This window comes from Myxocyprinus asiaticus, chromosome 25 (genome assembly GCF_019703515.2).
Source record: "Myxocyprinus asiaticus isolate MX2 ecotype Aquarium Trade chromosome 25, UBuf_Myxa_2, whole genome shotgun sequence".
Taxonomy (NCBI): Eukaryota; Metazoa; Chordata; class Actinopteri; order Cypriniformes; family Catostomidae; genus Myxocyprinus; species Myxocyprinus asiaticus.
The window spans coordinates 1,968,269-1,994,972 of NC_059368.1; the positions used below are offsets into that span (position 1 = coordinate 1,968,269).

At 38.0% G+C, this 26,704-nt stretch overlaps 1 protein-coding gene across 1 annotated transcript in view; it reads right to left on the bottom strand.

The window, feature by feature from the left end:
• The window catches only part of fig4a (FIG4 phosphoinositide 5-phosphatase a), a 105,734-nt gene that overhangs the window by 21,932 nt on the left and 57,098 nt on the right, over window positions 1-26,704 (bottom strand). Inside the window, exons 17-21 of the mRNA XM_051655566.1 lie at window positions 22,878-23,016; window positions 19,052-19,110; window positions 18,432-18,579; window positions 15,637-15,720; window positions 10,922-11,117 (exon numbers count right to left, since the gene is read on the bottom strand). Of these exons, the coding sequence (XP_051511526.1) occupies window positions 10,922-11,117; window positions 15,637-15,720; window positions 18,432-18,579; window positions 19,052-19,110; window positions 22,878-23,016 (626 nt within the window). The remainder of the gene's footprint in view (window positions 1-10,921; window positions 11,118-15,636; window positions 15,721-18,431; window positions 18,580-19,051; window positions 19,111-22,877; window positions 23,017-26,704) is intronic.

Genomic DNA, 26,704 nt, shown 5'->3' on the forward strand with positions numbered 1-26,704 from the left:
TGATGAGTAAAACACGGTAAAGTTTCTGTCTGTGTATAGCATCTTCCAACAGAATCTTTCAGAACGTATTGCAGCTTTACACAGAGGCTGTTATTGAAGGATGAGGAAGTTAAAAACAATATTGGACTCAACAGCAAACCTGCAGCTATCTGCACTGTGCTGTTGCTCATTTCACAAGAGAAGCGAGATGGGACGAGGTGAGACGAGGAGAGGATAGGAGAAGAGCAAGAAAACACTAGATGAGAAGATTTGAGATTATTTTAGATGAAAAACAAGATTAGAAGATTTGAAACAAGAGGAGATATGATAACAGAAGATTTGAGAAGAGAAGATTTGAGAGGAGAATAAACAAGATGATAAGACGAGTTAAAATGAGATGAGAAGTCTTGAGATGAGAAGATCTGAGATAAAGAGACAAAACGTGAAGGTTTTAAATGAAAAGAGACGAGATAGGGAAAAGATTTGAAACAAGAAGAAACTAGATGATAAGTGAAGATATGGGATGAGAAGATTTGAGATGAGAAGAGAAGATTTGAGATGAGAAGCGATGAGAAGAGAAGATTTGAGATGAGACGAGAAGATTTAAGATGAGAAGAAACAAGATGATAAGTGACAAAATGGGAAGATTTGAGATGAGAAGAGATGAAATGAGAAGAGATGAAATGAGAAGAGATGAAATGAGAAGATTTGAGGCCACGAGAGAAAATGAGAAGAGATGATTTGAGATGATTTGAGATGAGATGAGAAAAAAAGATTCTAGAAGAGACGAGATGGGGAGAAAACATGAAATGAGAAGAGACAAGATAATGAGAAGATTTGAGATGCGAAGAGACTAAATGGGAAGAGAAGATTTGAGATAAGATTTGAGATGAGAAGATTTGAGACGTGAAGAGACAAGATGAGAAGAAAAGGTTTTAGATGAAAAGAGAGGAGATGGGGAGAAAACCTGAAATGAGGAGAGACAAGATAATGAGAAGATTTGAGATGAAAAGAGAAAATCTGAGATGAGAAGAGAAGATTTGAGATGTGAAGAGAAGATTTGAGATGAGAAGAAACAAGATAAGTGACAAAATGAGAAGATTTGAGATGTGAAGAGAAGAAATGAGAACATCTGAGGTCAGAAGAGATGAGAAAAGACTATATGAGAAGAGAAGATTTGAGATGAGAAGAGAAGAGACAAGATGAGAAGAATAGATTTTAGATGAAAAGAGATGAGATGGGGAGAAAACTTGAAATGAGAAAAGACAAGATAATGAGAAGATTTGAGATGTGAAGAGAAGAAATGAGAACATCTGAGGCCAGAAGAGATGAGAAGAGAAGATTTGAGATGAGAAGAGAAGATCTAAGATGAAGAGACAAAACGAAGGTTTAAAATTAAAAGAGATGAGATAGGGAAAAGATTTGAAACAAGAAGAAACTAGATGATAAGTGAAAATATGTGATGAGAAGATTTGAGATGAGAAGAGAAGATCTAAGATGAAGAGACAAAACGAAGGTTTAAAATTAAAAGAGACGAGATAGGGAAAAGATTTGAAACAAGAAGAAACTAGATGATAAGTGAAAATATGTGATGAGAAGATTTGAGATGAGATGAGAAGAGAAGATTTGAGATGAGAAGAAACAAGATAAGAGAAGAGTTAAGATGATAAGTGACAAAATGGGAAGATTTGAGATGAGAAGAGATGAAATGAGAACATTTGAGATGAGAAGAGATGAAATGAGAAGATTTGAGGCCATGAGAGAAAATGAGAAGAGATGATTTGAGATGAGAAGAGGCAAGATGAGAAGAATATATTTTAGATTAGAAGATTTGAGATGAGATGAGAAAAAAAGATTTTAGATGAAAAGAGACGAGATGGGGAGAAAACATGAAATGAGAAGATTTGAGATGAGAAGAGACTAGATGGGAAGAGAAGATTTGAGATAAGATTTGAGACGTGAAGAGAAAAGATGAGAAGAAAAGATTTTAGATGAAGAGACGAGATGGGGAGAAAAATTTAAATGAGAAAAGACAAGATAATGAGAAGATTTGAGATGAGAAGAGAAGAAATGAGAACATCTGAGGCCAGAAGAGATGAGAAGAGAAGATTTGAGATGAGATGAGAAGAAAAGATTTTAGATGAAAAGAGAAGAGATGGGGAGAAAACTTGAAATGAGAAGAGACAAGATAATGAGAGGATTTGAGATGAGAAGAAATGAGAACATCTGAGGCCAGAAGAGATGAGAAAAGACTAGATGAGAAGAGAAGATTTGAGATGTGAAGAGAAGAAATGAGAACATCTGAGGCCAGAAGAGGTGAGAAGAGAAGATCTGAGATGAAGAGACAAAACGTGAAGGTTTTAAATTAAAAGAGACGAGATAGGGAAAAGATTTGAAACGAGGAACTAGATGATAAGTGAAGATATGGGATGAGAAGATTTGAGATGAGAAGAAACAAGATAAGACAAGAGTTAAGATGATAAGTGACAAAATGGGAAGATTTGAGATGAGAAGAGATGAAATGAGAAGATTTGAGACAAGAAGAGACAAGATAAGATTTGAGATGAGAAGAGACTAAATGAGAACATTTGAGGCCATGAGAGAAAATGAGAAGAGATGATTTGAGATGAGAAGAGGCAAAATGAGAAGAATATATTTTAGATTAGAAGATTTGAGAAACAATTTTTTAGATGAAAAGAGACGAGATGGGGAGAAAACATGAAATGAGAAGATTTGAGATGAGAAGAGACTAGATGAGAAGAAAAGAGAAGAGATGGGGAGAAAACTTGAAATGAGAAGAGACAAGATAATGAGAGGATTTGAGATGAGAAGAAATGAGAACATCTGAGGCCAGAAGAGATGAGAAAAGACTAGATGAGAAGAGAAGATTTTAGATGAAAAGAGACGAGATGGGGAGAAAACATGAAATGAGAAGATTTGAGATGAGAAGAGACTAGATGGGAAGAGAAGATTTGAGATAAGATTTGAGACGTGAAGAGAAAAGATGACAAGAAAAGATGAGAAGAGATGGGGAGAAAACTTGAAATGAGAAAAGACAAGATAATGAGAAGATCTGAGATGAGAAGAGAAGAAATGAGAACATCTGAGGCCAGAAGAGATGAGAAGAGATGAAATGAGAAGATTTGAGACAAGAAGAGACAAGATAAAATTTGAGATGAGAAGAGACTAAATGAGAACATTTGAGGCCACGAGAGAAAATGAGAAGAGATTATTTGAGATTAGAAGAGACAAGATGAGAAGAATAGATTTTAGATTAGAAGATTTGAGATGAGATGAAAAGAAAAGATTTGAGATGAAAAGAGACAAGATGGGGAGAAAACTTGAAATGAGGAGAGACAAGATAATGAGAAGATTTGAGATGAGAAGAGACTAGATGGGAAGATTTTAGACGAGAGATGAGATAAAACTTACTGTAAAACGAGAAGAGACAAGATGAACTGAGACGATTTGAGATGAGATGAAAAGACAATTGACCAGATGAGAAAATCGATACTGAGAAGAACATTTGAGATTTCAGAACATGTGAGATTAGATGAAAAGAAGAGCTCTTCACTCCAGTATTCATGTTATTCATTAAAATTCTCAGAGTGCACTCACTCTGACTCACTCATTCATTCATCTTTAAGCCATTAAAATTCCAATCCTTCCATCCCTCCGTTTTCCCCTTCAATCCCTCGTTCAGTGTCTCTCAAGGCAAATAAATCCAAATGGCCTTGTTGGCATGGCAACATGGCAGAAACCTTGAGTCATGCACGTGGGTCGAGGGCTCGCGGAGACACAAAAGCCTGCGAGTCTATGAGAGCGTGTGCTTTAATACTGTACATTAGAAAGAGCATCCAATGTGAACCATACAATATGAAGAGAAATACTGTGCATCATCCACTCATGTCGTCTATTCATTCATTTATTGCTGGTATGTGGCATTTAATGTTCATAAACATGCATGAAGATCAGAGATATCATTAATACTCAATGGAAAATCTCCAGAACAGCCAATCTGATCTAATGCCATGACCAAAACCAAACATTTACAATCACTAGGTTGATTTTAGAATGGCTCCACCTAGATTATATTAATATATATGAAATGTTTAAGACTAGTAGATCGTATAAAAAAAGTAGCCAACACAAGATGCTTTTTTTGGCAATATAGCATCAGTTAAGGATAGGGTATACAGTACATTGTATTTACACATGCCGTAACGTCGTGCACATTCGGGAGCTCTAGCCTTTCAAAGTATATCCTTTTGCATGTGAGCACACCTGAACACGTTTGACGTGGACTGTTCGCTTGTCTAGAAAAGTAAGTCTGCTCATGGACAGTCTGTACGTATTGTAGTGATGGCACAAGCCTCAAGCGCATGGTGCACGAGATGTGCCAGCACGCAGAAAACCTTTAGTGAACATCATTCGTACACTACAAATATGAATGCATTAAGGGTATAAAAGAGTGCACTATATAGGCAATAAATTGCTCACCATGATTACGGACAACATAGTAAAATGTATAGGCAATATGGAACGATTTCGGACACAACTTATGTAATGCTCTCAGAATATTCTCTTTCTTATCCTCAGAGCAGAGTCTTCTCAGGTCAAGGTAACATCAGCTACAGTACTGCGCAGTGAGGGCATCTCCAGGACATCAAACACGATTATAGAATCATCATATTCACAGCGGATAACTTCATAAAGAACGGATCAAGGCGTATTGTTCAGCGAGGGCGTACGCGGCCAGGTACACATTCACTCAAAACCCCATTAAAACAGCCTAGACTATCTTAGAGATTACATTCTACTTATTAACAGCAACTGAAGGGACAAGAAAGATGTGAAACCAGAGCGGTAGAGATTCGCACAGAATCTGATCCCCCCTGACGCAAGCTCTGCAGATGTGCACAGAATTCAAAAATCATTTATTCACAAAATTCACACATCTCCCACGCATGGCATGTTCAGCTTTACAAATAAAGGTCTGCACAGGCAGTAAGTTGAAGTCCTAGCCCAAGACCATGTGACCTGAACCTTCAAGTTTTAAGCCTGAACCTAAAATCGTTCACTCTCGATATAATTTCTTCTCCGAGCAAGTAAATCTGTTGCAAGAGGATGTGTTTTAAGATGCATTTTTAAAAATGTAAGTTGTTTTTAACTAATTTTTTGCAGTGGTCCTGAGTGTGAGACAGCGGTCAAAAAGAACGGTAAAAATATGTCCGTCCAGAACGTGTTTAAATAGAGGAACATCTATTAAAACAGAGCAAAAACACGATTGTGCATGTGAGTGAGAGTGCATGGGCAAAGTTCTTTAAATAATAAATGTAGCCTATATTATATTAAACATATATTATATTATCAAAATATTATTAATAATAATAATAACAACAAAAAATGAATTTTTTCATTAATTACAAGCCTGATCACCAAGTTGTACTTGGAAAAGTGACCCGAACTAGGCCTAAAACCTAGTGGGTCCTGTTGGTCTCAGGTTGGGTAGCAGAACTACTTTACAACCCAAAAATAATGTTAAACTTAAAATGTTCACAGTAAAAGTTTCACATTCATAAGCCAAGCTCGTTCACAGTGGCACGTGTTAATGCAAGAACTTGTGTTGAGATGTTTTTAGCGCTAAAAGATTTTCACAAAAAAAAAATTCTGGTTGTTTTTCACTACAACCTATCAATCGTATGCCTTCAGAAGACTGTTGCATGCAAACTTTTATGATACTATTATTGAGAAGACGGACTGAGTTTTTCCTTTGTGTTCTGCATTAGGAAGAAAGCAAGCCATTCGGGTATGGAGCGACATGAGGGTGAATGAATGATGAAAGAATTTGCATTTTATGAGTGAACGATCACTTTAACAAACACCTCTAAGATGTGACTGAATATTCTATACATTATTCTCTGCCAAGAAACCACCAGCTCACAACATCAATATGGTTGCATCATTCAGATTTATGATCGCGATCTTTTCAAAATATCTCAAATGGAAACAGATCTTCAAATTTGCAATATCTCAATATCCCGTCCAGCTCAGACTCATTTCTGTGCTGCCATCATTGAGAGCACACTCGTCTTTAATAACACTTCAGTCTGGCCTCCATCTGTCCATTTAAGGACTATCTGCAGTATCTATTGGATTCTCCTGCCTTCCATCAACCAGTACCACGCTCCCGAATTAATGAAAAAAACGTTATGATACCATCACTGGTCCGGACTCTACCGTCCCTCAATCTCAGGAATGAATCAGCTTTTAAGTGAAATTCCACATTGGGACCGTTTCTTTCCCTGAGTTGGTGACTGAACCTGAGGGTTTGTTCGGAACGGCATACTACCTACTATATTTAGGTAGTGTGCTGTATGTTTAGTGTGCCTAGTTTGCACATTTTTAATGAATGAAGCGAAAGTGTTATCAGCAGAGCATTTAACGTCTGCTTCTCATTACCACAACACATAAAACCCTCGCTCAAAAATCTGAGAAGCCGAGTATTTTGAACAATAATTCAATTTAATTTGGACTTTCAATGTCAACATTTAGTAGAGGCTCCAAAAAAAAATATTTACTCCACTAATTTGTTTAAAATTAACAGTTTATCTCATTACTGTAACACACCAACCAAATTCGCATAGTGTCAGAAACAGTTCATATAGACACAACAGCAACATTTTTAGTGAAACAAGTGAGATGACGTGTCCAGGTTTCCATGTTTGAACTTCTGCTCTTTCTGATGTATTCAGACCCGGGTAGCAGGTACAGCCTCAAGTCTTTTTGGGTATGATGCAACAAGCTTTGCACACCTGGATTTGGGGATTTTCTGCCATTCTTCTCTGCAGATCCTCTCAAGCTCTGTCAGGTTGGATGGGGACCGTCAGTGGACAGCCATTTTCAGGTCTCTCCAGAGATGTTTGATTGGGTTCAAGTCCGGGCTCTCACTGGGCCACTCAAGGACATTCACAGAATTGTGCTTAGGGTCATTGTCCTGTTGAAATGTGAACCTTCAGCCCAGTCTGAGGTCCTGAGCACTCTGGACCAGGTATTCATTAAGGATATCTCTGTATTTTGCTGCCCTGACCAGTCCCCCAGTCCCTGCCACTGAAAAACACCCCCACAGCATGATGCTACCACCACCATGCTTCACCATTGGGACGGTATTGAGCAGGTGATGAGTGGTGCCTCGTTTCCTCCAGATATGACACTTGGAATTGAGGCCAAATAGTTCAATCTTTGTTTCATCCGACCAGAGAATCTTGTTTCTCACAGTCTGAGAGTCCTTTAGGTTATTTTTTATGTGTCTTGCACTGAGGAGAGGCTTCCGTCTGGCTACTCTGCCATAAAGCCCAGATCGGTGGAGAGTTGCAGTGATGGTTGTCCTTCTGCAAGTTTCTCCTGTCTCCACATATGATCTCTGGAGAACCAGAGTGACCATCGGGTTCATGGTCACCTCTCTTACCAAGGCCCTTCTCCCCCGACTGCTCAGCTCTAGGAAGAGTCCTGGTTGTTCCAAACTTGTTCCATTTAAGAATAATGGAGGCCACTGTGCTCTTGGGAACCTTCAATGCAGATTACATTTTTTTGTAGCCTTCCCCAGATCTGTGCCTTGTTATTTTATATATATTCTTGGGTACAACAAAAATTGTTTAAATTTTTTTAAATGGTTTATTTTGTTTATATTTCATTTAACAGTCGTAATTTTGAAGCTGGAAGTTTTTCAGCAAGAAGAAATTAAGCAGAAAATTCATTAAAAAATCTAAAATAATACATGAATAAATAAGCATGATAAAACACATGTATATATATATATATATATATACACACTATATTGCCAAAAGTATTCACTCACCCATCCAAATAATTGAATTCAGGTGTTCCAATCACTTCCATGGCCACAGGTGTATAAAATGAAGCACCTAGGCATGCAGACTGCTTCTACAAACATTTGTGAAAGAATGGGCCGCTCTCAGGAGCTCAGTGAATTCCAGCGTGGTACTGTGATAGGATGCCACCTGTGCAACAAGTCCAGTCATGAAATTTCCTCGCTACTAAATATTCCACAGTCAACTGTCAGTGGTATTATAACAAAGTGGAAGCGATTGGGAATGACAGCAACTCAGCCACGAAGTGGTAGGCCACGTAAAATGACAGAGCGGGGTCAGCGGATGCTGAGGCGCATAGTGCGCAGAGGTCGCCAACTTTCTGCAGAGTCAATCGCTACAGACCTCCAAAGTTCATGTGACCTTCAGATTAGCTCAAGAACAGTGCGTAGAGAGCTTCATGGAATGGGTTTCCATGGCCGAGCAGCTGCATCCAAGCCATACATCACCAAGTGCAGTGCAAAGCGTCGGATGCAGTGGTGTAAAGCACGCCGCCACTGGACTCTAGAGCAGTGGAGACACGTTCTCTGGAGTGACGAATCACGCTTCTCCATCTGGCTATCTGATGGACGAGTCTGGGTTTGGCGGTTGCCAGGAGAACGGTACTTGTCTGACTGCATTATGCCAACTGTGAAGTTTGGTGGAGGGGGGATTATGGTGTGGGGTTGTTTTTCAGGAGCTGGGCTTGGCCCCTTAGTTCCAGTGAAAGGAACTCTGAATGCTTCAGCATACCAAGAGATTTTGGACAATTCCATGCTCCCAACTTTGTGGGAACAGTTTGGGGATGGCCCCTTCCTGTTCCAACATGACTGCGCACCAGTGCACAAAGCAAGGTCCATAAAGACATGGATGAGCGAGTTTGGTGTGGAAGAACTTGACTGGCCTGCACAGAGTCCTGACCTCAACCCGATAGAGCACCTTTGGGATGAATTAGAGCGAAGACTGCGAGCCAGGCCTTCTCGTCCAACATCAGTGTCTGACCTCACAAATGTGCTTCTGGAAGAATGGTCAAAAATTCCCATAAACACACTCCTAAACCTTGTGGAAAGCCTTCCCAGAAGAGTTGAAGCTGTTATAGCTGCAAAGGGTGGGCCGATGTCATATTAAACCCTATGGATTAAGAATGGGATGTCACTTAAGTTCATATGCGTCTAAAGGCAGATGAGTGAATACTTTTGGCAATATAGTGTATATATATATATATATATATATATATATATATATATATATATATATACACATATCACACACACACACTGGCGGCCAAAAGTTTGGAATAATGTACAGATTTTGCTCTTATGGAAAGAAATTGGTACTTTTATTCACCAAAGTGGCATTCAACTGATCACAATATATAGTCAGGACATTAATAATGTGAAAAATTACCATTACAATATGAAAAATATGTTCAGAACTTCTTAAACTACTTCAAAGAGTTCTCATCTAAAAATCCTCCACGTGCAGCAATGACAGCTTTGCAGACCCTTGTTATTCTAGCTGTCAGTTTGTCCAGATACTCAGGTGACATTTCACCCCCACACTTCCTGTAGCACTTGCCATAGATATGTCTGTCTTGTCGGGCACTTCTCACGCACCTTACAGTCTAGCTGATCCCACAAAAGCTCAATGGGGTTAAGATTCATAACACTCTTTTCCAATTATCTGTTGTCCAATGTCTGTGTTTCTTTGCCCACTCTAACCTTTTCTTTTTGTTTTTCTGTTTCAAAAGTGGCTTTTTCTTTGCAATTCTTCCCATAAGGCCTGCACCCCTGAGTCTTCTCTTTACTGTTGTACATGAAACTGGTGTTGAGCGGGTAGAATTCAATGAAGCTGTCAGCTGAGGACATGTGAGGCCTCTATTTCTCAAACTAGAGACTCTGATGTACTTATCCTCTTGTTTAGTCGTACATCTGGTCTTCCACATCTCTTTCTGTCCTTGTTAGAGCCAGTTGTTCTTTGTCTTTGAAGACTGTAGTGTACACCTTTGTATGAAATCTGCAGTTTTTTGGCAATTTCAAGCATTGTATAGCCTTCATTCCTCAAAACAATGATTGACTGACGAGTTTAATGAAGTTATTTTGTCCAATAAAGTGCTGCATCACAGATGTGAGATATTGCTTAAATATGATACAATTACTATTGATTTATTATTAGTAGTAGTAGTAGTACAATGAATATCACATTAAGCATATAGTTGTGATATATTTCTGTTGTACTTTTTTCCATTTAAATTGAGCTTTTATTTTGGTGGAAGCTTTTATTTTGAAGCCCTTTCTGTTTCTGTGTGTTTTTGACGGTAGTTTCTCACTTCCAGAAAAGCAGGTCGCTATGTGACTCAAAGTGATTATTAAACTGCAAAAAGCTGCAATTTAATTAAATGAATATGTAGTATGTATGTGCAACATGCTACAAAGTGAACTAGCGCTCTGCTCGCTGTCATCTGCTACAAACAGACCGCGCGATGCTCATGATGGTGTTTTCACACATTTACAAGTGCGAAGGACATGCAAACTATATATTTATCTGATTAAATCGCAGCCTTTGTGGTTTCATTATCACACTAGGACATAACGTGATTTTAATTTAATTTGTCTGCTGAATTTTTATGGAATGACACACGTCAGATGGTATAGTTTTTTTTTTGTATTCGAGCATTTTTTACACCCTACTTTTTTCTGACTCAAAGGTTTCGATATTTCTACACAAAATTGGATTAAAAATGCAGAATATATATATTGATTTCTGAGATGACAAAGCTGAAGTGTATCATTTCTGTGCCACTCGCATCATCAAACTCTCCCCCAATCTGAAACTAACAGATAGTCCCACCCCAAATTTACCCCACTGGTTGAGTCAGAAGTTGCCAAGTCATACCACTCACACAAACAGAGTGATGTTTTGAAAATGTCATGGTGTTTACACACTTCAGGAGGTAAAACTACCAATGGATCACTTATAGTTGACTCTGAACATTAAACTGGGATCTGTTTAATATGCATTACTGATGAGTGCAGAATTCTGGATAAGACTAGATAACAAAACGTTTTTATTACCTCGTGTATGCGAACACTGTTGGTCGGCTCGGCCAGTTTGATTGGTGTAGAGCGCTGGGAGGTGGTTCCATCGTCTTCGCGATCTTCCTCAGAGTCATCCTCCGAGCTGCTGGAGATCTGCTCTTCAGTGGGAGGAGGAGGAGCGCTGGCGGCCGTCTTCCTCTGTAGTATTGCTTCTTCTTTACTCGACTTATTACTGAAGAGACATACAACGCAAGAGAACTTCAGTTCTGAATGTTTTACAACACAAAAACTCTTTAACTAGGTGGGAGTGTTTGCACTATCTGTGGGTGTATGCGCACAAACTGTGGGTGTTTTGTATGTAAATGAAGTGGCGCAAAGCATAATTTGCTATTTTCCTGAGAAATAGGTCATTGCACTAAGATGTAATAAATTCATAAAATCATACATTTGCAGTTTGGAGATTCCACCAGCAGGAGGTAATAAAGTTCACGTCCAAACTCTGAAAATAGAGTATAACTTGAAATTATGTCCCTGGAAATCACTGTTGTAGCCGTTTTATGAAATAAAATTTTGATATATTTGTAAAACCTTCTAGAGGTCATGGTTTATTTTTCAATTGTTATTATGTTTATATTTAAATTTGTATTTATGATCTCATTTGTATTAATATTTTTCCACCTGTTGTCGTAGAGGGATTATATCACTGCAAAAGGGGCCGGTGGAAGAAGTTGAAGACGGTAACATTTTTGGTGATTATGTAAAATGTTTTGACCACTTCATAATTTGATTTGAAGTGCAATTTGAATTTCAAAACATTTTTTGTTTATTTTATTTGTTTTTCCTTTTCAATAAATGAATTTTATTTTAAAAGCAAAATCAACCAGTAGAAGTGAAGTGCCTGCAAAAATTCACAGCCTAACCTGAAAGGCCGATACAATCACTGGTAATACAAGCCATGATTTGTGTCAATTGATCAATATGAATAATAATACTTACATTCTCTATATTTAATGGAGCCTACAAATCCTGACGAGAGCCACCTTGGCACTTTGTGCACCCGATTTCACCAAACCCACTTGCGCCTAAACTTATTGCATGCTTGCACGAAAATACCAAAACATAGCTAGCCTAAGTGCTCTTGCTAGTGCAATTAAAATAGGGCCCTAAACCTCATTAAATTGTGTTAGATTTATACTTAAAACCAGACAAAATTTGCAAATAGGGTAAAAAATAAATAAACTTAATATAAGGTGTATATTTTCTGTGTTGCTCAAGACCACAATGGTGATGGCTCGCCAGCATCCCTAAAACTTTAACCATTACAATGCAAAACACCAACAACACACAGCATCATGCAGTGGTCCTCTCTAAACTCAAAAACGTCTACGTAATCTACAGTTGAAGTCAGAAGTTTACATACACTTAGGTTGAAGTCATTAAAACTCATTTTTTAACCACTCCACAGATTTAATATTAGCAAACTATAGTTTTGGCAAGTCGTTTAGGACATCTACGTTGTGCATGACACGAGTATTTTTTCCAATAATTGTTTACAGACAGATTGTTTCATTTTTAATTGACTATATCACAATTCCAGTGGGTCAGAAGTTTACATACACTAAGTTAACTGTGCCTTTAAGCAACTTGGAAAATTCCAGAAAATGATGTCAAGCCTTTAGACAATTAGCCAATTAGCTTCTGATAGGAGGTGTACTGAATTGGAGGTGTACCTCTGGATGTAATTTCTCTTTGCTTGACATCATGGGAAACTCTAATAAAATCAGCCAAGACCTCAGAAAAACAATTGTGGACCTCCACAAGTCTGGTTCATCCTTGGGAGCAATTTCTAAATGCCTGAAGGTACCACGTTCATCTGTACAAACAATAATACGCAAGTATAAACACCATGGGGCCACACAGCCATCATACCGCTCAGGAAAGAGATGCATTCTGTCTCCTAGAGATGAACACAGCTTGGTGCAAAAAGTGCAAATCAATCCCAGAACAACAGCAAAGGACCTTGTGAAGGTGCTAGAGGAAACAGGTAGACAAGTATCTATATCCACAGTAAAACGAGTCCTATATCAACATAACCTGAAAGGCTGCTCAGCAAGGAAGAAGCCGCTGCTCCAAAACCGCCATAAAAAAGACAGACTACAGTTTGTAAGTGCACATGGGGAAATTTCCTCTGGTCTAATGAAACAAAAATTGAACTGTTTGGCCATAATGCAAGGAGGCCTACAAACCTGACTCAGTTATACCAGATCTGTCTGGAGGAATGGGACAAAATTCCAGCAACTTATTGTGAAAAGCTTGTGGAAGGATACCCAAAACATTTGACCCAAGTTAAACAATTTAAAGGCAATGCTACCAAATACTAACAAAGTGTATGTAAACTTCTGACCCACTGGGAATGTGATGAAAGAAATAAAAGCTGAAATAAATCATTCTCTCTACTATTATTCTAACATTTCACATTCTTAAAATAAAGTAGTGATCCTAACTGACCTAAGACAGGGAATGTTTTCTACGATTAAATGTCACGAATTGTGAAAAACTGAGTTTAAATGGATTTGGCTAAGATGTATGTGAACATCTGATTTCTACTGTACATGAAGTGTACTGCATTTGCTTTTAATAGATATTCAAAGACCATATGAGTCATGCAAGACGTGTTAAAACGCATGAGTTCCCATGGATATTATATATTGTACATAGCAGAGACACGTGCCACACTAGACTAAGACTTTTAAAAGCACACAGCTGGATGTCAAGTTAAAAATATCTGGCATATATTAAACTAAGAAATGTGTTTAGATCTCATTCCTTGACTCTTTTAAAAACCTTTCAGGAACATTGAAAAAGATTTGAGCAACACCCAGATAGATGAAACTTTATAACAAACTATAAAGTAACTTGAAACTTTTTCCAATGAGTAGCAGTTCAAAAACTGATTCAACAATGAATTAAAATGAATCAGTTTGTTCACACGGTTCGAGTAAATGAACTGATTAAAAAAACAATTCAACAAATCATTTGAATGAATCAGTTCGTGTAAATGAACTGGTTCAAAAACTGATTCAACTATTCATTTGAACGAATCAGTTCATTTGGACAGTTCATATTAATGAACCGATTCTACAATTCATTTGAACAAATTTTATTTTTTTCCTGAACGATTTGTGTAAATGAACCAGTTCAAAAACTGTTCAGACGGTTCACGTAAATGAACCGATTTAAACAAATAATTTGAATGAATCAGTTTGTTAAGACAGTTGATGTAATGAACAGGCTCCAAAACTGATTCAGCAATTAATTTAAATGAATCGGTTCATTTTGATGATTCGTGTAAATTAACTGGTTCAAAACCAATTCAAACATTCATTTGATTGAATCAGATTTTTTTGGATGGTTTGTGTAAATTAACCAAATCAAAAACCAATTCCATAATTCATTTGAACGAATGATTACTCTCAGACGGTTTTATAAATGAACAGTTTCAAAAAATGATTCATTAATTCATTAAAATGACTCAGTTCATTAGTATGGTTCAAGTAAATGAACCGCTTCACCAATTAATTTGAATGAATCAGTTCGTTTGGACAGATCATGTAAATGAACAGGTTCTGAAAACCAATTCAACCATTTATTTAAATGAATCCATTCATTCGGATGATTTGTGGAAATGAACAAAATAAAAAAAAAAAACAATTCAACAATTCATTTGAACGAATCATTTCTTCCGGACAGTTTGTGTAAATGAACCGGTTAAAAAAAAACAATTAATGTGAATGAATCAGATTGTTTGGACTGAATGAATCAGTTCATTCGGATGGTTAATGAATCAATTCAACAATTCATTTCAATCAGTTCGTTCAGACAATTTGTGACAATGAACAGGTTTGAATACTGATTCAACAATTAATTTAAATGAATCAGTCATTTGGACTCATCAACAGATTACTTTAAGCCACAGAAGTCCCTGTGCAGCACTGCACATTTATTTTGTAGTGAAATATAAAGTTAAAATCTGCTGTTTGTTTAAACTGACACTCCTTCTAAAATAATGTGCTGCACCTGCAACAGATATTGTAAAAAAAGTGAGACACAGCACAATGGTCAAAGACGCATTCAGTGTGAACGGCCCCTAACTAGCAACTTTTTTTTAAAAGCATAGCTTGACTGTAACTTTAACTACTTTACATTATGAGTAGCTTGTAGCTTGGCAAATATCAGCTCTCAAAACACTGCTCAAACACACAAACAAGAGAGGTTTAGGTGTTGTGGATCTGAATATACACATTATAAATGCATATATAAGCACAAATCAACATGTTTTCAAGTACATAAGGTACATAGTACATAACCGAGAGCTCAGGAAATGGGCCCTGACAACCGGCTCTTCCCGTTTTCCCATAAATGACCATTGTGAATAAAGATCAGTGCAATGAGATTCACTTTCACACCTGAAAAACAATGGACAGGTGCTGCTAGCGAGGGTAAATATTCACAAGCTACACAACATGAGTGTTCGGAGGCAAACGTGTGTGAAAGAGTGAATTGCTTTTCCAGTGGAGAGGGTCACTGACCGTGTAAATGAGAGCACATGTTTATACACACCATGTTTGTGTTGTTTTTTTAGGTTAAACTTCACACCTGAATGACAGTAAAGGGTGTGTGACAAACAGTGCCAGTGACTGAAAGGAGGGTAGTGCATGTATTGAATTATAAGGCAAATATTGCAAACTTACCCGAGCACTGACTTTGCACTCTCGTCTGGTTTACGAACAGTAAATGGACTCGGGTCGAGCCCTACAGTCTTTGGCATGAACTCCCTAATAGAAAAATAAGAAACATGCATGCTATAGTAAAATCTCAATATTCTGTGTGCAAACAATAGAAATAAATAGCATTAGTAGACCTCAAATGTCGTTTGAGTTAATGTATATTTAACTTTGGCAAGTCAAGATGCATTGCAACAGGTTTAATGTCGATGACACCAATTGGTTTAAATCAATCAGTTGATTGATTTAATGTATTGAGTTGATGTAAAAAACTAATACAACAACTAATTTGAATGAATCAGTTCATTCAGACAGTTCATACAAATGAACAGATTCATCAATTCATTTGAATAAATCAAATGGTTTGGACGGTTTGGGTAACTTAACTGGTGATAAACCTGTTCCAAACTGATTCAGTGAGTCATTTAAATTAATTGGTTCATTCAGACAGTTTGTGTAAATGAACCGGAACCAAAAACAAATCAACAATTCATTGAGTGAATCATTTCTTCTGCACACTGTGTGTAAATGAACTGGTTCAAAAACGAATACAACAACTAATTTGAATGAATCAGTTCATTCAGACAGTTCATACAAATGAACAGATTCATCAATTCATTTGAATAAATCAGATGGTTCGGACGGTTTGTGTAACTTAACTAGTGATGAACCTGTTACAAACTGATTCAATGATTCATTGAAATGAATCAGTTCATTCAGACAGTTTGTGTAAATGAACCGGAACCAAAAACAAATCAACAATTCATTGAGTGAATCATTTCTTCTGCACACTGTGTGTAAATGAACTGGTTCAAAAACGAATACAACAACTAATTTGAATGAATCAGTTCATTCAGACAGTTCATACAAATGAACAGATTCATCAATTCATTTGAATAAATCAGATGGTTCGGACGGTTTGTGTAACTTAACTAGTGATGAACCTGTTACAAACTGATTCAATGATTCATTGAAATGAATCAGTTCATTCAGACAGTTTGTGTAAATGAACCAGAACCAAAAACAATTCAACAATTCAGTGAGCGAATCATTTCTTCTGCACACTGTGTGCAAATGAACTGGTTCAAAAACTAATACAACAACTAATTTGAATGAATCAGTTCATTCAGACAGTTCATACAAATGAACAGATTCATCAATTCATTTGAATAAATCAGATGGTTCGGACGGTTTGTGTAACTTAACTAGTGATGAACCTGTTACAAACTGATTCAATGATTCATTGAAATGAATCAGTTCATTCAGACAGTTTGTGTAAATGAACCAGAACCAAAAACAATTCAACAATTCAGTGAGCGAATCATTTCTTCTGCACACTGTGTGCAAATGAACTGGTTCAAAAACTAATACAACAACTAATTTGAATGAATCAGTTCATTCAGACAGTTCATACAAATGAACAGATTCATCAATTCATTTGAATAAATCAGATGGTTCGGATGGTTTGTGTAACTTAACTGGTGATGAACCTGTCCCAAACTGATTCAGTGAGTCATTTAAATGAATTGGTTCATTCAGACAGTTTGTGTAAATGAACCGGAACCAAAAACAAATCAACAATTCATTGAGTGAATCATTTCTTCTGCACACTGTGTGTAAATGAACTGGTTCAAAAACGAATACAACAACTAATTTGAATGAATCAGTTCATTCAGACAGTTCATACAAATGAACAGATTCATCAATTCATTTGAATAAATCAGATGGTTCGGATGGTTTGTGTAACTTAACTGGTGATGAACCTGTCCCAAACTGATTCAGTGAGTCATTTAAATGAATTGGTTCATTCAGACAGTTTGTGTAAATGAACCGGAACCAAAAACAATTCAACAATTCATTGAGTGAATCATTTCTTCTGCACACTGTGTGTAAATGAATTGGTTCAAATACTAATACAAAACTAATCTGAATGAATCAGTTAATTCAGACAGTTCATACAAATGAACAGATTCATCAATTAATTTGAATAAATCAGATGGTTCGGATGGTTTGGGTAACTTAACTGGTGATGAACCTGTTCCAAACTGATTCAGTGAGTCATTTAAATGAATCAGTTCATTCAGACAGTTGCTGAATCACTTGAATCTTTGTTCAATCATTTGAACCTAATTGTAGGCTAATTTTAATATAACTAATTTATATTGGTGATTTAATATAATATGTATTAGAGAAATAGTCCATATAAAAGTTATAAGGTATGTATACGGTGAATGCAGTGCAATCAGTAAAGGGAGACATCTATAACATAATATGCATTTAGTTATTTGCCTGATGTGCATACAGGAAGAAAAGCCACATTTCTTGTCATTAATATGAGTGTAAATCTAGGGCATGTCTGCAGACACTCGTGAGGTGAAATCTAATTGTAAAATGAGGCCAACAAAAGCACCACAGCTGATGTGCTGTTTGAGAGAGAAACACAAACTGAACGGAAAACAGGAGAGAGAGAGGTGAAGTCAGCACTTTAAATGCTTATCAAACACATTTGACTACCGTCGAGAGTAGGACAGACGACTTTAATGCAGTATTACTGAAATAACATGATGCTTTGGTTTCAGGGAAATCACAACCATGAGTGTTTAGGAGCAGATTGAAAATGAGTCACAGACTAAACCAAGTCAAAAGCACTAAAAATGCCCCAAGTTGTAGAAACAACCATATAGTCTAGGTAGTATAGATCTAAAACTGACACTATATATTTCTGTATGTTCCTGTGAAGAATCGTCAGCAACACAACTGACCTTGCAGAGTTCGTCATGGCGATGCTAAACGTGTCGTCGAATGAGGTGAGCTCGTACGGTCTAAAGGACTCCGTGTAGATGTCGATACTCTCGTCAAATCTGTTCACGCGCTTCACTGACACCTTCCTCCTGTTCTGCTCACACTCGGCTGAAACAAAGGAAGATTTTTATACACTTCATGACTCAACATGCTGAACTCATGAAGTTATAACATACAAAGTGTCTGAGGTATACAAGTACAACCAAAAAAAGATTTTGTTGGGTGAAACTAATGAAAACACATACAGGTATTATTTCACCGAAATGTGACTTTTCATGGGAGGCGGGCGTTAGCGTAAGCTCAATGGGGTTAAGATCCATAACACTTTTCCAATTATCTGTTGTCCAGTGTCTGTGTTTCTTTGCCCACTCTAACTTTTTCTTTTTGGAGTGATGGTGCTGTTTTTTACATCAGTAATATCCTGACTAAACTGTGATCAGTTGAACGCCACTTTGGTGAATTAAAGTACCAATTGCCTTCCGAAACAGCAAAATCTGTACATTATTCCAAACTTTTGGCCGCCAGTGTATCTGTCATATAACATAGAGTATCTGTCTGTCATTGGTGTGTAATCACTCACCTTCATCATATGGTAATGGGAGATACAACAGCACTCCATCAGACCACCAGTGTGTGTAACTGTGAGAAGTAAACACAATAGGATATCATATATATATACATACACAGTGGTGTGAAAAAGTGTTTGCCCCACCTGTTAAAACATAACTTAACTGTGGTTTATCACACCTGAGTTCAATTTCTCTAGCCACACCCAGGCCTGATTACTGCCACACCTGTTCTCAATCAAGAAATCACTTAAATAGGACCTGCCTGACAAAGTGAAGTAGACCAAAAGATCTTCAAAAGCTAGACATCATGCCGAGATCCAAAGAAATTCAGAAACAAATGAGAAAGAAAGTAATTGAGATCTATCAGTCTGGAAAAGGTTATAAAGCCATTTCTAAAGCTTTGGGACTCCAGAGAACCACAGTGAGAGCCATTATCCACAAATGGCGAAAACATGGAACAGTGGTGAACCTTCCCAGGAGTTACCCCAAGAGCGCAGTGACGACTCATCCAAGAGGTCACAAAAGACCCCACAACAACATCCAAAGAACTGCAGGCCTCACTTGCCTCAGTTAAGGTCAGTGTTCATGACTCCACCATAAGAAAGAGACTGGGCAAAAATGGCCTGCATGGCAGAGTTCCAAGACAAAAACCACTGCTGAACATTAAACGAACATTAAGGCTCGTCTCATTTTTGCCAGAAAACATCTTGATGATCCCCAAGACTTTTGGGAAAATACTCTGTGGACTGACGAGACAAAAGTTGAACTTTTTGGAAGGTGTGTGTCCCATTACATCTGGCGTAAAAGTAACACCGCATTTCAGAAAAAGAACATCATACCAACAGTAAAATATGGTGGTGGTAGTGTGATGGTCTGGGGCTGTTTTGCTGCTTCAGGACCTGGAAGACTTGCTGTGATAAATGGAACCATGAATTCTGCTGTCTACCAAAAAATCCTGAAGGAGAATGTCCGGCCATCTGTTCGTGACCTCAAGCTGAAGCGAACTTGGGTTCTGCAGCAGGACAATGATCCAAAACACACCAGCAAGTCCACCTCTGAATGGCTGAAGAAAAACAAAATGAAGACTTTGGAGTGGCCTAGTCAAAGTCCTGACCTGAATCCTATTGAGATGCTGTGGCATGACCTTAAAAAGGCAGTTCATGCTCGAAAACCCTCCAATGTGGCTGAATTACAACAGTTCTGCAAAGATGAGTGAGCCAAAATTCCTCCACAGCGCTGTAAAAGACTCATTGCAAGTTATCGCAAACGCTTGATTGCAGTTGTTGCTGCTAAGGGTGGCCCAACCAGTTATTAGGTTTAGGGGGCAATCACTTTTTCACACAGGGCCATGTAGGTTTGGATTTTGTTTTCCCTTAATAATAACAACCTTCATTTAAAAACTGCATTTTGTGTTTACTTGTGTTATCTTTGACTAATATTTAAACTTGTTTGATGATCTGAAACATTTAAGTGTGACAAACATGCAAAAAAATAAGAAATCAGGAAGGGGGCAAACACTTTTTCACACCACTGTGTGTATATATATATATATATATATGTATATATATATACACACACACACACACACATACGTACATATACACACACTGAGCGCTTTATTATGAACACCTGTACAACTACTTATTTATGCAGTTATATTAGCCAATCATGTGGCAGCTGTGCAATGCATAAAATCATGCAGATACAGGTCAGGAGCTTCAGTTAATGTTCACATCAACCATGAGAATGGGGAAATATGTGATCTCAGTGATTAGATCAACAGTAATAAACAGAAATGAACAGCAATGGACTGAAAATGTAATTAGGGTATAAAACAGAAAACTCAGACAACTACTTTCAGTCACGGCGCACACTGGAAAATGTCCTCTCCCAAGACGAACAAAGAATCTATGGAAATCACTTTGATGGTGGTGAGGGAGGTGGATTTTAGAAACGTTGGCTTGCATGTCGCTATGGATGTTTTCACATTTGAGTCTTCTTTAAGTCTGTGTTTGCTTGTAAGATATTTTCCTGCCGAGCGGGCTTTTTCAAGTGCAGGATAATCGCCTCAGGTGAGTCAGGTCCCGTCTTTCTCCGGATCGTGTTGATGTTAATTTTGCCCTTCAAAAATGTATGCTCTTGAGTAAGAAGATCATAGAGTCATATTAGATCATAGGCTAAAGCACGTCATGAAATTCCACAATTATAAATTTGGCTTTTCTGTTAATTATTTTCAACGATGTCCTGACTGTTTTTATATGTTGTTAAGTAACGTCTACTTGGTGAATTCTGTTTAGAACATGCTATTAGTTTTTTCTCTTATTGGTCCTGCACTGCCTATTATTCATTCAATTGTTTTCAATAAATATTCACTAAAGTTGATTCAGTTAATGCGTGTCATGTTCTATATTTAATGTACAATGATCATAATGTAATGCAAGCACATCGCAGATAAATGCAACTTTTCAGCAGAATTTTGTGTCGGATTTGGCTCTTGGAATAGTTTTTTATAGAACAGATTTTCTCCCCAATTTGGAATGCCCAATTCCCAATGCGCTCTAAGTCCTCGTGGTGGCGTAGTGACTCGCCTCAATCCGGGTGCTGGAGGACGAATCTCAGTTGCCTCCGCATCTGAGACCGTCAATCCGCACATCTTATCACGTGGCTTGTTGAGCGCGTTACCGCGGAGACGTAGCACGTGTGGAGGCTTCACGCTATTCTCCGTGGCATCCACGCACAACTCACCACGCGCCCCACCGAGAACGAGAACCACATTATAACGACCACGAGGAGGTTACCCAACGTGACTCTACCCTCCCTAGCAACCGGGCCAATTGGTTGCTTAGGAGACCTGGCTGGAGTCACTCAGCACACCCTGGATTCGAACTTGCGACTCCAGGTGTGGTAGTCAGCGTCAATACTTGCTGAGCTACCCAGGCCCCCAAACACAAAAGTTTTTTGACTGTTTTCTGAGAGTTTCTCAGTTTTTAGATTACTCGACTCCAAAATTAACGCTTAAACGTCAATTAAATTAGTCGTTCTGCACATCCCTAGTCTAAATAATTGACCATAGTAACATTTCTTTTAATCTATGTGAACTTGTTTGTACATTAAATGCAAAAATTCTTGTTGAGCGAACTGCTAATTTCTGTTAGGCTAGTTGGGACAACGTGTTTTTATGTAGATGAAAAGTTATTCACATTCTGTCGTATCTGTGACTCAAAAAAACCCATGAGCTGGATAAAATGCAATTTTTTACACATCCATTATCATTTTGTCCTGTGATTATGTGAACTGAATGGAATTACGTGCAAATGTGAAAGTCCAGTCTGTCCCAGAAAACAAACTGTCTTTTCAGTCTGTGAACATACAATGTCTTCCAAACAGGGCAGATTCCTCTCATTTCTCTTTGTGTGTGATTATAGTCAAACATCAATGCAGCTCTTTGTCAGTTTGACCATCCGTACAATAAGCAACAACTAGCGGTTATTACACAAGGTACATCAAAAAACAGCCACACACTGCCCAACTGGAGAAAACCAAACTGGGTCACAGACCGCACAACTGTGTCTTATACAATGCAGGGTCAGAAACGAATATAGGTGTGCTTTTACTTTTCTATGCGACTGAACTTGTGATTTTCGCCTGGAGACAAAATCTCATAAACGTACATTGTAGGAGGAACCCGAGCCACTTGAGGGGGTACTCTTTTTTTTGTAGTGTATATTACCTGCCGCTCGTAGCTGTTTCCAAAGAGCAGAAACAGGTCACAGGTAAACTTTCCATCAAAATAAGGAGAAAACAACAGGAACACATTGTTGAGGGACACAAACTCACCTGTGTCTGTCCTGTGGCAGGATCATGGTATTACTGTGATGAAGGTAGAAGTCAGTGGGCAGCTCCCAGAGATGAGGCTTTGATTCACACGGCTGATAAACCTGCAGGAAGAGGTTTATAGCGTCCTGTCTGTCTGCATCTGAGAGCGGGAGAGATTACTTCATTATTCCCGCTTCATACATTTGTTAAAAGTGAGCCATTTCAGTGTCACTAGTGTCACCAAGCGGAACTCCAAAAATAATGATAGTTTTCAGGTTTTTCCGAAACACTCTTTCCATCTTTCATTGGTCGGCCAAACAGTTAGTCCCTCCCCAAACTCACACCATTGGTCAGCATGATCAAACAAACAGCAATGTTCTGAAATAGTCACTGTTTTTATACTTTTCAGAGGAATCAAACTACAAATGGCTTACTTTAAACTGAATTAAACTGCTATGAGAAAGTATTTTAACATAAATTTTAACATTATTACGTTGTAAGGCATTTTTATTTTGCTTTATATGACTTATTTTTTATTCTCTATTTCAATTATATGCCGCTAAATTACACAATTTTGGCATGTATCATTAAGGGACTCTCCTGACAAAAAGTTACTCTAAGAATTTAGATTTGTCAAATAGTTTTCGAAGCTATGAGCCAATTCATTTGTTTGGGTGTGGCACAAATTCACTCATCTACCTGTATCTTCTGAACGCAAAGTCCAATATTAACGAAACTTGGTAAACCTTTATAACAGAACAATTTGTCAATACATGCCAAGTTTCGTCCAATTCTGCATATAAAGCGCACTAAAACTAAAAATCTGTTCTTAATCAAAAACAGATTCAAGGACGTTGGCATTTGGCATGCATTGTCTTTGGAGTATGTGCTAATATATCCTTAAAATAACAATCAGACACATCAACAAAAATGGCTGTCAACAGCCAATCAGAATGTAGTAGTCAACAACTTCATTCATCTGGCTTAAATCAAACACAGAATTCCACAAAAAGAACACCATACCTATGGTCAAGCATAGTGGTGGTAGTGTGATGGTGTGGGGATGCTTTGCTGCTTCAGGGCAAAATCGACTTGCAATAATTAAGAGATACATGAATTCTGCTCTCTACCAGAAAATCCTAAAGGAGAACGTTCGGTCATCAGTCCGTGAGTTGAAGCTCAAGCGCAACTGGATTATGCAGCAAGACAATGATCCAAAGCATAGGAATAAGTCCACCTCTGAATGGCTCAAAAGAAGCAAAATTAAAGTTTTGGGATGGCCTAGTCAAAGTCCTGACTTCAACTTAATTGAGATGTTGTGGCAGGACCTTAAACGGGCAGTTCATGCTCAAACCCTCCAATGTGGCTGAACTAAAGCAGTTCTGCAAAGAAGAGTGGGCCAGAATTCCACCACAGCATTGTGAAAGACTGATCTCCAGTTATCAAGCATTGTTGCAGTTGTTGTTGTTAAAGGTGGCACAACCAGCTATTTAAGGACGCAGTTTGTTTTTCACATAGGTGATACAGGTGTTGGATAACTTTTTTGCTTCAATAAAATATATATATATATATATATATATATATATATATATATATATATATATATATATATATATATATTTGAAAACTGTATTTTGTGTTTACTCAGGTTGCCTTTGTTTTATTTTATATCTCGTTTGAAGATCTTGAAGATGTTCACGTGAGAACTGGCACACGTGCGACACAGCCGGAAGAGCAGTGCTGTTTACAAGTGAGAAGGAGGAACTCTGTACAGTAGCTTGGTTGATTTTGGTTTAGATTTGTATTTATCCATTTCTTTACTCAAAATGGTGCATTTGTGTGCTTATCCTGGATGTCTCAACTGAGAGAAGAACGTGAGATCACGTCCGTTACATGCCAACGCAAATATGTCACATGAGAGACCGCGTGATCTCCACCCTCTTGTGAAGCTTATCCGAAGCATTGGATTATAGTTAAGAAGTACTTAAATATTGATCTTTTTTCACACCAAAAGTGATCGTGTTGCTTTAGAAGACATTAATTTAACCACTGGTGTCGTATAGATGAAGTTTATACTGACTGTCTGTGATTTATGGAGCTTTAAAGGTCTGATCACCATCCACTTGCATTTTAAGGACCTACTGAGCTGAGATATGGTATATCTGGTGAAGAAAGAAAGTCATACACACCTGGGATATCATGAGAATTTTCATTTTTGTGTGAACTATCCCTTTAAATCTTTCAGAAGATTGACAAATATGGTTGTCCAAGATTATAAAAATGAGAAATCTTTAAAAAGAAAACCAGGTTTTAAACACGTGTCAGGGTCTTAGAAATGTAATCTTGAGGGGCTGGGTAGCTCAGCGAGTACTGACGCTGACTATCACCCCTGGAGTCGCAAGTTTGAATCCAGGGCGTGCTGAGTGACTCCAGCCAGATCTCCTAAGCAACCAAATTGGCCCGGTTGCTAGGGAGGGTAGAGTCACATGGGGTAACCTCCTCATGGTCACTATAATATGGTTCTCGCTCTCGGTGGGGTGCGTGGTGTGTTGTGCGTCGATGCCGTGGAGAATAGCGTGAAGCCTCCACACGCGCTATGTCTCCGCGGTAACGCGCTCAACAAGCCACGTGATAAGATGCACGGATTGACGGTCTCAGACGCGGAGGCAACTGAGATTCGTCCTCCAGCACCCGGATTGAGGCGAGTCACTACGCCACCATGAGGACTTAGAGCGCATTGGGAATTGGGCGTTCCAAATTGGGGAGAAAAGGGGAAAAAAAAGAAATGTAATCTTGTCCAATTTTTGAGTCAAGATTATCAAAACATTTTCTCACAGTTACATCACATGACTTGAACAAAATGTGCCTTTTAATAAAATATTTATTTTGTATTAAGTTCATAGTGTTTGTTCCATACTAACTTATTTTCACTATTCACTATAATGCTTGTATGTAAACCTAAAGAGAAAAATTTTCAATTAAATTCATATGTATTTATATAGCGTTTTCACAACAAAATAAATAAATAAATATTCCATAGCAACTTTCCTGAGAATATGTCCTTAAATCCCATAGCAAGTAAGCTAAATGTGACAACTAAAGTTGAAAGAAATATTGTTTATCACAAAACTATTTGCAGATTTCAGCTTTTATTGAGACTTTAACCTTTTTTTTTTTTTATCCCCTTTTCTCCCCAATTTGGAATGCCCAATTCCCACTACTTAGTAGGTCCTCGTGGTGGCACGGTTACTCACCTCAATCCGGGTGGCGGAGGACAAGTCTCAGTTGCCTCCGCTTGTGAGACCGTCAATCTGTGCATCTTATCACGTGACTCGTTGTGCATGACACCACGGAGACTCACAGCATGTGGAGGCTCATGCTACTCTCCACGATCCATGCACAATTCACCACACGCCCCATTGAGAGCGAGAACCACTAATCACAACCACGAGGAGGTTACCCCATGTGACTCTACCCTCCCTAGCAACCGGGCCAATTTGGTTGCTTAGGAGATCTGGCTGGAGTCACTCAGCACACCCTGGATTTGAACTCACGACTCCAGTGGTGGTAGTCAACGTCAATGCTCGCTGAGCTACCCAGACCCCCACAATTTTTTTACTTTAAGCCCCAGAAAAAATATCAAAATGACTTTGAACTCAGAAATCAAAAATATGCTTGTATTAAAGTAATTGTTTTGTGTGAATTTAATTTATGTATTTTTTTATAATTTAATAAAGACTTCAAAAGATCATCACTTCATCGACTCATTAGCCGATATATTTTTTTAGGCGTGGTCCATAATAACTCATTGGCCTGTAACTTGTGAGTGCAATGTCTAAACTTTACAA